This window comes from Sinocyclocheilus grahami, unplaced genomic scaffold, assembly GCF_001515645.1.
Source record: "Sinocyclocheilus grahami isolate Dianchi unplaced genomic scaffold, SAMN03320097.WGS_v1.1 scaffold300.1, whole genome shotgun sequence".
NCBI lineage: Eukaryota > Metazoa > Chordata > Actinopteri > Cypriniformes > Cyprinidae > Sinocyclocheilus > Sinocyclocheilus grahami.
Window position 1 is genome coordinate 183,304 of NW_015505479.1, and position 13,462 is coordinate 196,765.

General features: G+C 34.8%; 1 protein-coding gene across 1 annotated transcript in view; it reads right to left on the minus strand.

Annotated features, from left to right (window-relative positions):
- Positions 1–13,462, minus strand: part of adgra3 (adhesion G protein-coupled receptor A3) — a 57,274-nt gene that overhangs the window by 24,123 nt on the left and 19,689 nt on the right. Inside the window, exons 3-4 of the mRNA XM_016293195.1 lie at positions 6,413–6,484; positions 1,301–1,372 (exon numbers count right to left, since the gene is read on the minus strand). Coding sequence (XP_016148681.1) covers positions 1,301–1,372; positions 6,413–6,484 — 144 coding nt within the window. The remainder of the gene's footprint in view (positions 1–1,300; positions 1,373–6,412; positions 6,485–13,462) is intronic.

Genomic DNA, 13,462 nt, shown 5'->3' on the forward strand with positions numbered 1-13,462 from the left:
TTTATGCATAGTTTCACAAAACTGAAGTCAAACCATTCTGTTTTTGCTTCAAATTTCGAAATGATACAATTTAATTTAGATTAAAAACTGCTCGTGTAGCATGTATGCAGCATCTTTGTTTGGATCGTGATTAAAATGCAGTGGTTGCCTCTCATTTTAAAAGGAAAGAGCACAGACAAAGCCTGAGTTTGTTTATGTGAAGAGATTTAATTTATTTGTGTTACTTATTTATTTGATTTGGGGCTTGTTTTAACATTTCAATTTAGTTTTGTTATTTACATTATATTTAGCGACTTCCAAATGAGGACTTCCAAATGAGGACAATAGAAACGATCAAAACCAAAGAAAGAGCAATAATACGCAAGTGCTATATTAGTATATTATTATAGTGTTATATTTCAATTTCACAAAGAAATGTGCAGCATTTTGTCCAAGCAATAATAAAAGGACACATTTAATTTAGAATTTGTCTTAAATCTCATTTTGTTAAAAAAAATCGTGAATCGAATCGTTACATCCCTACTATTATGAAACATCACTGCTCTGAACATCTGTGAAAACTGCTCAAAATTATTTTTATATTTTGTGCACAACTTTCATAACCACTGGGGCAAACGTGTCATTTGTGGTCTAAAATGACAAAAAACAACAACAAATTAAGGACTGTAATTCTGGTCCCATTTATTCAAGTGGGATCCATTAACATATTAAACTAAAAAGCCTCATTACCAACAGTTTATGTTTTCAATTTGTCCTGTATACCCTTGACATCACATCTGTTTTGGGGCGCAATCTGTTGAGTTTCAGCTGCTGTCTTAATTGAAATGACTGGATCAGTTGTAATCTTCACCTTCAGCAGGTGAAGACGACGCTCAGTTCCTCACGGGACGGCAGCGTTAACACGCTCATCTAACAACACCTGTTACCAGCTTTAGCTTTCTGTGAAGGGTAATCAGGCTAATGAATCTCAGCCAAACACCACCAATGTCTTTTGTGTTCTCATCATCTCAATCTAATATGAATATCTGCAGATAGACAGACAGACGGATCGACGGACTGATAAATGAGTATAATTTGCGATGCATTATAAGATGGATGGTATTTTACATTAAAATGGGTGAAATGTGCATTGCCAGATTAATTTTACACTAAAAGCATGCGACTTTGTTGTTATGAATGTGGCTTACGACACTATAAATAATCCATATTTACATGAATTTATTTCTTTATGATGAAAAAGCGGTATTTCGACAAATTCCCCATTTCAAGTTCATAGAGTAGAGATAAAAACACGACTTACAGTTTGACAAGGTTTGAGAGGCCTTTAAAGACGTCCACATGGAGGCAGCCGATCAGGTTTTTGGACAAGTCTCTGCAAGGTACAAAAGATAAGAGAAAGGCACTGTTATTCAACATTTCTTACCTGGATTTGTCCAAATATAAAGCATTTACGGAAATAGCTAATACATACAAATCACATGCAATCTGCAACATCTTCAAGTATTTTAATACTCTTTCTATCGAACTACTAAGGAAGTCCATTTCTGCCACTGTATGAAAAATAAAAAAAAAGGTAATTGCGACTTTCTCTCTCACAATTCTTCTTCTTTTCTCAGAATTGCATGATATAAACTTACAATTCAGATTTGTTTCTTGTAATTGCGATTTATATGTTGCATTTCTGAAAACAATACAATAAAATTGAACCGTGAAATTCACAATTGCGAGGAAAAAACTCAGAATTGTGAGTTCAATTACTTTTTACATTTTTTTATTCAGTGGTGGAAACGAGACTTTATAAAATACAGCCTTAAAGGAAGAAACTAAATGACACATCTATCAAATTAATTATAATAATCCAACATTATTATAACAATTATTATTTTAACCGCTGAGCACCATAACTGACAGCATTCTGGTCTTGAACTGCATTACTTTAGTATTATTTACATACAGTATTTATTTGAATTAGCTTTTATTTTTATATTTTCAGTAATATTTCTTTTAGTTCGTAATTTAATTTAAGTTTTTTTGTAATTTTGTTACATGCTTTTGCCATTTTCACTGGCTGTTTTTTTATTTCTAGGTTTAATTTATATTTATTTCAGCTGTACTTTTAGTAATTTTAGTAGTCTACTTCAGACTTATTTTAATGCAACATTTCAATTTTGGTTTTTAAGTTTCAGTTCTTTAAATTATATTTTATTTCAGATTTATTTCAGTTAATTACGACAATAAACAATACATTTTAATAGTTTTAGTTTACAACAACACTTGAGTGCAACAGCATTCATACAGCCATGCATAACTGTGTTTATTAAGCAAAACATCCCTTATAAAAAAAAACATGATACATTCACCAAACCCCAAATAGGAAATGATCTCATCCTGCCTATATTTGATTAAAACTGACAGCCAAGCAACCATTGCATCCTAGACAAAACATAATTATTCCTGTCAATCCAGCAGTCGTTCCATACAGCGCACAGCATGTTTTTGGCAAAGGTCTCTAAACCCCATTTAATCGCTCGCTTTCATGTCAAGCCACATGTTTCAGACATACAAGCACGAGGCATAAAAAATAGAGCACTTTGATTTACAGCAAGCTTCACTCCAACATTCAAAAGCATAGAGAAGCGCGTAGAAAACCTTCTATGTATACATCTTAGTATGAATTCATCAGTCAAATCTTTACGAAGCAAACAGCATAAATGGTCTGAAATTTGAATTGAATGGCAAGTCCCATAATGTGGTTTTAGCGTAATACAAAGCCTTTGGGCGCTCCTGTATTTGACTCATGTGACTCACAATGGAAATGGAAGTGACTATCATACCAGAGGGCTTAACAGCAGCAGGAATGCAAGGCTGGTTTTTGATGAAGCCCTTGCATGAATGGTTATTCTTCATTGTCTAAAATATTATATGTTTTATGTGTAAAAGATGAATGGTGATGGTTTTCCTTCTATTCCCTTATTGCTTACTTCTATCTAACCCTTACTAATGCAATCCCTGTGGGTGATGCACATAGAACTTGGCACCACATAAATATACCACATATGTTTATCAAACGCATACAGTACTTAAAACATTATGACATTAAGATTTTTAAATGCTATTAATAAAGTCTCTTCTGCTCACCAAGGCCCCATTTATTTGAACAAAAATGCAGTAATATTGCAAAAAAATACATATATATATATATATATAATTTAAAAAGAACTGTTTTCTATTGTAATACATTTTAAAATGCAATTCCATTGATGCAAAGCTGAATTTTCAGCATCATTACTACACTCTAAAAAAAGCTGGGTTAAATGTATATAACCCAGTGCTGGGTTAAAAAGGGACAAACCCAGCTATTGAGTTGTTTTGACCCAGCAATTGGGTTGTTTTGACCCAGCGGTTGGGATGCTTTGAACCCAACCGCTGGGTCAAAACAACGCAATAGCTGGGTTTGTCCCTTTTTAACCCAGCATTTTTTAGAGTGTAGTAGTAATGATGATTTCTGAAGGATCATGTGACAATGAAGACTGGAGTAATGATACTGAAAATTTAGCATTTCATCACATGAATAAATTTCATTTTAAAAATATATTCAAATAAAATCTGTTGAATCTTGAAAATATTAGTGTCCCTACTGTATTTATGAGCACTTAAATGCAGTCACAGTGAGCATAAGAGACTTCATTAAAAACACCTAGACATTATAATGTTTCCAAACTTTTGAGAAGTGCTGTATGATCAGGTTACAAGTTGAAAAATTTGGTTACACTTTACTTGAAGGGGTGTGCATAAGACTGACATGACACCTTCATAATCATGACATGACACCTACATAATCAAGACATGACACATGTCATGAATATGAAGGGTTTTTATGCATGTTTATGACAACTGTCATTAAGTGTCATTCGCTCAGTTATGTAATTTTTAATGCAAAGATGACATTGTTTGAGATGTATTTGTTATGGGCTATGGTTAGGTTAGGGTAAGGTCAAATAATGTCATATTTGCATTAAAAATGACATAAAACCTCCTTCATATTCATGACATGTGTCATGTCATGATTATGAAGGTGTCATGTTAGTCTTATGCACACCCCTTCAAGTAAAGTGTTACCAAAAATTTGATACAACTATTGTTAAATACTGGGCTGTAACAACTAATCAAAAAAACTGATAATTGATATTTAAAATAATCAACAAAAAATGTCACTATACAGTAGTCAAAAACCCATTTCTATGGACAAAATGCATTATTACCTACATTGTCAAGGAAAAAAGAAATTCATGAAAAATATAATGACATAAAACCTCCTTCATATTCATGACATGTGTCATGTCATGATTATGAAGGTGTCATGTTAGTCTTATGCACACCCCTTCAAGTAAAGTGTTACCAAAAATTTGATACAACTATTGTTAAATACTGGGCTGTAACAACTAATCAAAAAAACTGATAATTGATATTTAAAATAATCAACAAAAAATGTCACTATACAGTAGTCAAAAACACATTTCTATGGACAAAATGCATTATTACCTACATTGTCAAGGAAAAAAGAAATTCATGAAAAAATATCAGACAACAGAAGACTAATTTTAACAATTATGTTTTGTATGTAACCTCGTATAAAAGTAATATAAATAATATAATAAAATAAACATATATATAAATACATTTTATATTTATATTATTTATAATATTAAACAAAATATTATAAATAATATAAATGTCTTTTTAAAGAATAAACCCTGACATTTAATTGGGTTGAAGTTATGCATATAATAATTTTACAGTTTAATAAAGTATGAATAATGCTCATCATGATCACATAAAACTGTCTTTTAGATAACACATTAAGATATTATCATCTCTCACACACTCATCTTCTCAAGCTAATGACTAATGAATGCATTTGGTAATTAGCATCAGCAATTTCTTTTAAACTACTTTGACATTTGGCAATGTAACTTAGAATATAAAACTGTGAAAATTCATCTTCTGCACTCTCTCAAAAGTCCTGGACGACAGAAATTCTTTTACAGGGGAGCTGCATACTTCTCCATTTAGCCAGCTAAAGAGCAGTTTATATTGGCAAGGAGTGAGTCATATTACACGGCCGCGCCATACACGCGAACCCTCACAGGAGTACGTATATAACTGACCACTCGCCACATATGCACACAACACGGAACAAACTCTCCTTTCTTTCTCCAACTCTCAATAGTTCTCACACACACACACACACACACACACACAGAAGTACTGGCATGTTAAAGTCGATAGCATCAGTCATGCTGTGCAGAGCACTGTCTGGACATCGTCCATCTGGAGTGAAGAACTGCAGAAAGATGAAGTCTTATTTCTGTGGCTGCACACACCCAACGGTGAAGCTGTTTTTACTTCAATCAGAGCATTTTCGCAACCGAGGTGTCAACCAGTGCTATTTCAGTACTATCGCGTTCTTTTTTTATATATATTTTAATTTTAGTCAAAGTTTAGCACACGCAACAAAATTACCAGTGTCAGGATTGAATCTTTAAAAAGAAAAAGAAAAAAAAATATTTAATACAATGAAATAGATATTTATTATTTATTTACATAGTTATATTACGTATATGGACAAAATGCATAAAACATACATGAAGGAAAAAATAAATTATTGAAGAGCTACCAAACACAAACAGTGATGACAGAGAGACAGACAGACAGATAGATATTTATTAGATAATTTTATTATTTTTTAAATTTGTCTATAAAACTTCAGTATTTCAGTTTCGTTTGAGTTATTTTAGTACATGAATTTAAACTAAATAAATAAATGTTGCCTTGCCAACAAGCTGAAATAAAATAAGTTTAAGATTTTATCTCAGTTAAAGTTTTTGATTCAAAGTAGCAATTTTTTTTTTACAGTTTTAGAGGCTGTTTCCACAACACTGTTTTCAACTAAAAAAAGAAAACTTTTTATGAGTTTTGGCCGTTCATTTAAGGAACAATTTTTTGGGGGCCTAAAAAATGCGAACGGGTTTCAAAGTGCAAGTTTTTGAAAACAATCCCGTTATCACCTGGACTCTGAAAACGTGAATTTGTGAAAACAGTGACATCATGCACATACGTATTACACGTTCAGTCTATAGGAATGTGCATGTGCGTAGGGTTTCTTTACAAAGAGACGTCGCCCTGCTGCTGGCCTGGCAGACGTAATGTGGCACTTTTAGTCATTTTCGCCGATCCGTGTGAATGGGGATTGTTTTTGTAACGACTGATTTGAAACATTTCAAAAACAACAAAAGAAAATCTTTTCCGTTTTTAGTACAATCACTGTCATGTAAACATACCTTTAGTTTACTATACTAACTCTGGTGTCAACAACACATTTTACACACAAGTGAGACAGAATAATACTTACAGTCTTTTGAGGGTGAAAAGTCCATAAAAAGCTCCTGGTTCAATATGTGTGATTATGTTGTTCTTTATGTCCCTGTGAAGAAAAAAAAAAAGTTTTAGACTGAACATTATCAAAATGGCCTTTGCTTAATTTCAAACATGAGCCAAACTGAGCCAACCCAACCCTATAATAACAGGTTATTCAAAACTCAGAAAACATGCCAGTGGGTATAACACTCAAACCTTTTGATGCTGTGATGTGCTGTAGCTAACAGCCATACGCGAACACGCAGCCCTTCATAAATCACTTTCGTTTAACAGTGTAACGTAACATGCGGATCGGAAGCTCTTCAAACGCAGTAACTCAATCGGCAAAATGAATCAATTTAGGTGATTCAATAATATCCTGATGTACTGCACATTATTATACACCAATTATGGGAAATGTCATACTGTAATCTTAGAACGACCACTGTAATGTGTCACAGTGATATAATAGGCCCGTGTAGTATAGCAGAAACTGACTGACCACCACTGACCAAATGAAAGATAAGCACTCAACAATCCCAGAAACCGATATAAGAGGAAGGGCGGATGAGTTCAAAGGCTCCCGTCACTGATACCCAAAGCCCACACCTGCGCTAGTCGGCTAGCCCCGTTGAAAACATCATCACAGAGTTCCTGCGTCAAAGGCGGACTAAACATGTGAGCCTCTTTGAAGTCTCCCCATTTGTGGTTTGAGGTTGGAATGGAGAAGCACACAATACGACAAGAGAGAACAGAGACTAAGGCTACGTTTACACGACAACGATGTAGTCAAAAACGGTAAAGTTTTTCCCTTGCATTTTTAAAAAGTTTCACGTATACACGACAACGTTTTCAAAACGATTTGCATTTACACATATCCGCGAAAACGGCCAAAAACCCTTTTACATATGCCAGGCCAGTAGTTGGCGCTGTCACCTTGTTAGTAAACAGTACCTGTAGGGAAGTGACGATTATATGTTGTATAAGATGCGTCTCTGCTGTTGGTTGTAATATTGGTGAAGTAAATGCACACTTTGCTGAAGAAGCGTTAGCAAACTCTTGAGCAGCACCAACAGTACCATGTACTCCGCCATTGTTGTGTATGTTTGTTCGTGCTTGCCTTTAAAATCGACACGTACTGCGCATGTCTACATACCTAACATGTACTACACACGCGCATGACGTCACCGTTTTGAAAGATTCCCGTTTTGGGTGGGAATTTATACACGGAAACGATAACGGTGGCGTTTTCAAAAACTTGCACTTTGAAACACGTTTTCAAAAATATGCGTTTTCAGTCCCCAAACCGCCGTCGTCGTGTAAACGAACAGGCAAAACGCATAAAAAGTTTCCCGTTTTTGGTTGAAAACGTTGTCGTGTAAACGCCCCCTAAGGTGAAATCAATGATTATAGGCGTTCTCTAAGAACAGCAACATTTAAAAACGTGCCACGGTTTTATAAAAATATGAAGCAGCAAAACAGTTTTCAAAATTGATAATAATCAGAAATGTTTCTTGAGCAGCCAATCAGCATATTAGAATGATTTCTGAAGGATCATGTGACACTGAAGACTGGAGTAATGATGCTGAAAATTCAGCTTTGATCACAGAAATAAATTACATTTTAAAATATATTCCAACAGAAGACAGCTATTTTAAATTGTACAATTATTTTACAATATTACTGTTTTTACATTATTTTTGAGCAAATAAATGCAGCCTTGGTGAGCATAAGACTTTTTTTCCCCCAAGAAATCTTCCTGAGCACAAACTGGTAATGGTAATATTCTATAAAAATATTAGTTCTGAATGATAGCATATTAATCTATTACATTTTTCCCATTGACAGCAAAAAGTTACAATTCTGTCAACATTTACTTTTAAGATATTCATTAAGATATATTTAGTGAAATCTGAGAGGTTTCGGTCCCTCCATTTAAATGTAATGCATCCAAAAAGGTCATAAATGCATTGTAAAATCAATACAAATCAGTTTAATCCAAGTTTCGTGAAGAGATATAATTGCTTCTGATGAACAGACTTTATTTAGGCTTTTATTCACATATAAACAATGACCGACAAATAAATGGCACATCAAATATGGTAAACACGGAAGTTCAATGAGGTTTATTCTAGCATTTGATGCACAAACATTTGAGTCTCTGTGTTAACCATATTTGATGTGCTCTATGTATGTGCGTTGAAAAGTCAAATAAAGTCAAAATATAAAAGTCAAGTATAACCTACATTAAATTTGTCCATCATAAAAAGCGATCATATCTCTTCACAAATTGTATTAAACTGTCTGATTCACATGGACTCGTTTTATGACGCCTTTATGACCTTTTTGGATCTTCAAAGTTTTGATTGCATGAATTTTCTTTTGAGAAAGAAAGTCCATGCTCGCTCCGATTGATCGGTTACCGATCACTATCGGCCGATAATCGCTTTGGGATGTTGTCTAGTATTTAAAAAGGCCGATCTCATCATAAAAAAAAGTCTCACATGGCTCTGGGGGGTGAACAAAGGCCTCCGGTAGCGAATTGATGCGTTTTTGTAAGAAAAATATCCATATTCAAAACGTAATAATCATTTTAATGTAGCTTGAGCTCACTGTTGTACACGAGAAGCAGCTCTGGGTGGATGACATATGAGTTCAGCGTTGCGCATGCGCCGGTGAATCTCGTGAAAACCAACGTTTGTTAACAGGATGAGTAAAACACAGCCTAATTTTCATTTTTGGGTGAACTAACCCTTTAATGGATTTTAATGGTGATCCGGCAGTGCGTTACAGAAGCGGTGCATCTGCAGCAGTGTAGCGATTGATTCCACACTAAGTTTGCTGCACGCGCTGAATTAAAGTGACAGCACATGATTTGCTGTAATTATGAAAACGAAAATGTAGTAATTACAGCATAAATGCATTTAAAGTCTACTGTGTTTCAACACGTATGGCTTTTTGGCTAGGTTTAAAGGAAAAGAGCACTTTTAGATAAACAAGGCAATAATAGATGGCACTCGTGGAGGTAGGAAAGCAAAGTTATTTATGAACCGCAGGATTGCTTGTAATAATTCAAATGCAAAAAAGGCAGTAGAGCTGACTGTTTCTGTTAGTGGTAAGATTTAATTTAGAATGTTTGTGATAACGTAAGAAAAGTATTTTAAATGTTTTGCTACTTGCTTAAACAACTGTGCTGTGTGTAAGATATTGTGCAATAGTTGCACGAGTGTAAAAACAAAAATGCAATGCATGATCGAACATTTAGATGATAAATATATATATTTTTGAAAAATGTCTAAAATGCTTCCCTCCACCCCTCAAAAAATTAAAATAAAAAAACCTCTCACAAGAGTCACCTATAAGAGGGAAATTCCCCCCATTTTCAAAAATGAAATTCAAACCCTGAATAAATGTCAAAATTCCTGATTGGAGTATTACTATAAATAATTCTACATGATAAAAAATAAGATCAGTATCGGTGATATTTCTGTGATCGGCCTCAAAAATTCTGATCGTAGCACCCCTACCAAAAACCTCTTAGGTTTCACTAAAAAAATCTTAATTTGTGTTTTGAAGATTAACGAAAGTCTTATGGATGGTCTTAACGTTAAGTTGAGAAAATATTTTTTCACCCAATTTTCAGGTTAACTATCCCTTTAAGAACTGGAAAGGATTCATCGAGTCAGTCAAACTTAAGTACCGGATCAGTCCAATTTGTGAACAAATCATTCAGACTGGTTTTGTGAACTAAATTAATTCACTGAAAGGTTCTGATTCAAAATGATTTGTTCACTGCTACACCAAGAAGACAGAGGAATATTGAGATTTTTAGTGAACAACAACATAAATTTTGGTCTGAAGTTTTTATAGGACTTTAAAAGACTTAGAATATAGTGCAAAAGTTGTATGGACCACATTTTCATGATGCTTTTTTGTAATTTTGGAGCTTGAAAGCCCGATTCAGTTTCAGTATATGAACAACTTACACGGAAGTCAGTCATTCAGGTTCAAAACAATATTTAAAATGTATCATTTTTAAGTGAACTATACTTTTAACTGCAATAATAAGGCAGGCCTGCATTGGGCATTAGGTGGTGGTGGTGGGGGCTTTCACCAATTCTTATGATGCTGAAAATTCAGCTAAACACACACACACACACACACACACACACACACAGTCACAGAGACAAAGAGCCAGAGAATAATGTGTGAATCAGACTGCTGACATCTCTGGCTTCAGCGCGATTCATTAGAATGACAAAAGCAGCGCTGTGCTCTGGGCAGAAGGGATCGGAGCGAGAGAGAAGCGTGAAAACAGAAAGCCAGAGAGGGCACAGAGGGAGCAGCACTGGAAGGTAACTGTGCCATGAAAGCCCAGAGACACAGAAACCCGCCGTGCCGTCAAGAGAGCGGAAGATGAATTCCTCAGGCTTTCAAAGCATGGGAAGATCAAAGATGTTTACACTTCCAACGTGTTCTAAAGACAAGGCTTTAGCTCTTTATTCCCTGAACTGTTCCATTCTCCCGACATTAAAAGAGCGAAGAATTCCCTCACATTATAAACAGAACGATGCACAGATTGAGTCTTGAATCAACATGACGCTTTGCAACTGGATGAAATGGTCCAGTTGGAAGCTCTCAATTCCTCACGCATCTCTCAAGACGACAAGGTCCACAGGCTGCTGGAACGCAGCGCTCCAGAACAATCACAACCGTAACGAACATCAATTAATTTTGCATTCAAGCAAAACACAAGCCGAAAGTCCATCTGTTTCTTTGTTGCCTGAGATGATTCCCAGATCTCACTCAGCCCAGGAAGCTGAGATCAGGGCCAAGCTGCAAGACCTCTTCATTTGGTGGTACCATGACATGTGTACAAAAGTGAAGTGCTTAGATGCCTGTGATGCTTGTGAAATTGTCCAGGGGGGAAAATGATGACGGGTTAATGATAAAGGAAAAGACAGATTTATGAATGAATCTATAATATAATTGTGTAAAATTGCACTAATTTCCATTTTGGAAAGTTAAATCTAAAATTTAATAATATAGAAAATGCATTTTTATTTGTAAAATCTATTTTAAAAGTATATAAATATGAATGTATTATTAAGTTGAAATAGTAGTTTTTTTTCAGCAAGGATGCATTAAATTGATCGAAAGTGACTATAAAAACATTTATAATGTTAGAAAAGGTTTTCGTTTTGGTTACACTTTATTTTAAGGTGTCCTTGTTACAGTGTAGCTATACATTTAAGTACTGAGTAATATTAATTAACTACATGCAAACTTACTGTATGGTTAGGGTTACTTTTAGGCATACTTGCATGTAATTATGCATAATTTATTGTTCTTACATGTAAGTACGTGTAACAAAGACACCTTAAATTAAAGTGTTACCTTTATTTCAAATAAATGGTGCTCTGAACTTTGTATTCAGAGAACCCTGCATATATAAATAATTTATTTCTTGAGCAGCAAATCAGCATATTAGAATGATTTCTGAAGGATCATGTGACACTGAAGACTGGAGTAATGATGCTGAAAATTCAGCTTTTTTCATACTAATTGCATTTCATATAAATTCCTACAATGAACAATGAATTGCCCGTTCAGTATGCACTTGACTTGAGCATATTATTCGACATCAAAGGAATAATTCACATTAAAATATATTCCGATAGAAAACATGTATTTTAAACTGTGATCATATTAAAGCAGATGCAGCCTTGGTGAACATAAGAGACTTTTTTCAAACTGACTATAATAAGCCACATTCCCTCTAGAATGATGAAATTGATCAGTTTACAAATAACCCTGAAATACCTTAACAAGACCTGGAGTAAGCACATGGAAAACCCACCCTTAGAAGAATTCCTCACGGATTACTGAAGTAAAGCACTTCCATGTTTCCTGCTTCAGATCCATTAATAAGTCTTAAATGGAGCGAGCACAAATAAATCAATGCTTTCTTTAAATAAAGAAACTTCTAGAATGAGCTTTTTGTGTCAATGCCTTTATTCTGCACTTCTTTGAAAGAAACCGGTTCTGTGAACACGTCTATTGGTCATCGGCTGCTGTTCATTGTAAATCTGGGTCATGTATAGTCAAGCAGCAGTATAAGGCAAAGTGCACCTAAACAGCAACACTAAATACGGCATTTCAATGTACAGCCTCCAAATTTAGCTCTAGCATTTGACCAGCGCTGCTAGAGTGAGTGACTCTGAATCTCTAACGGAAGTACAGAGCAGAGAGGTAAACCGATGCCAAGACCAGACAATTGTGCTCCCTGAAGAGGCAACAGCTATAATTAACTTTCACTTGACCAGCCCCCTCAGTATGACCTCCCCGAGGTCTCCAACAGCCTTGTGATCATTCACCGGCACCTCACTTTCTGCTTGACAACATTAGCACCTTGTCCACTTCAGAAGGAGGAATAATTGGCTTTGCACCGTCCCCAAAAGCCTGCTGGTCTTTGACTAGGAAGACCGGATGTTGACACCAAATAAACATTTCAGAACAACTCAGAATGCCAATAGTGACAAAACAAAACACGACTGTTTCCATTATAATCAACGGAGCCATCACTTTACTATTAATGAATTGCTTTGAGTTGTAATCATAACATATTTAAATAATCCATCATAACATCAAGACAAATAATCAAAGTACTCTGGGTGTTACTTTTTCATATCATCATTTGATTCTCAAAACCTTGTGGAAAAGAGGTGCACTTAATCATATTTAGTTCTAGTTTAAAGTACAAATGTAGTAAATCTTTAATAATTGATTTTTATGATTTAACCTTTAAATGAATGAATGTTTCACCAATCATTATTACATATCCGGGTCTTTAGCGACTCGGACCTATATATCCAGCATGGACGGACCTCTAACTGCTGCAATAGCAAAAAATGATCTTGATATTTTAAGAACAATTACAGAAGAATAAAATGAAGCATATTTTGTTTCCTTTTTAAACTTAAAAGGGTTCAACTTGAGCAGATGATTTTACCATCGCTGTCATCGTCAGAGCGCACTTCCACAC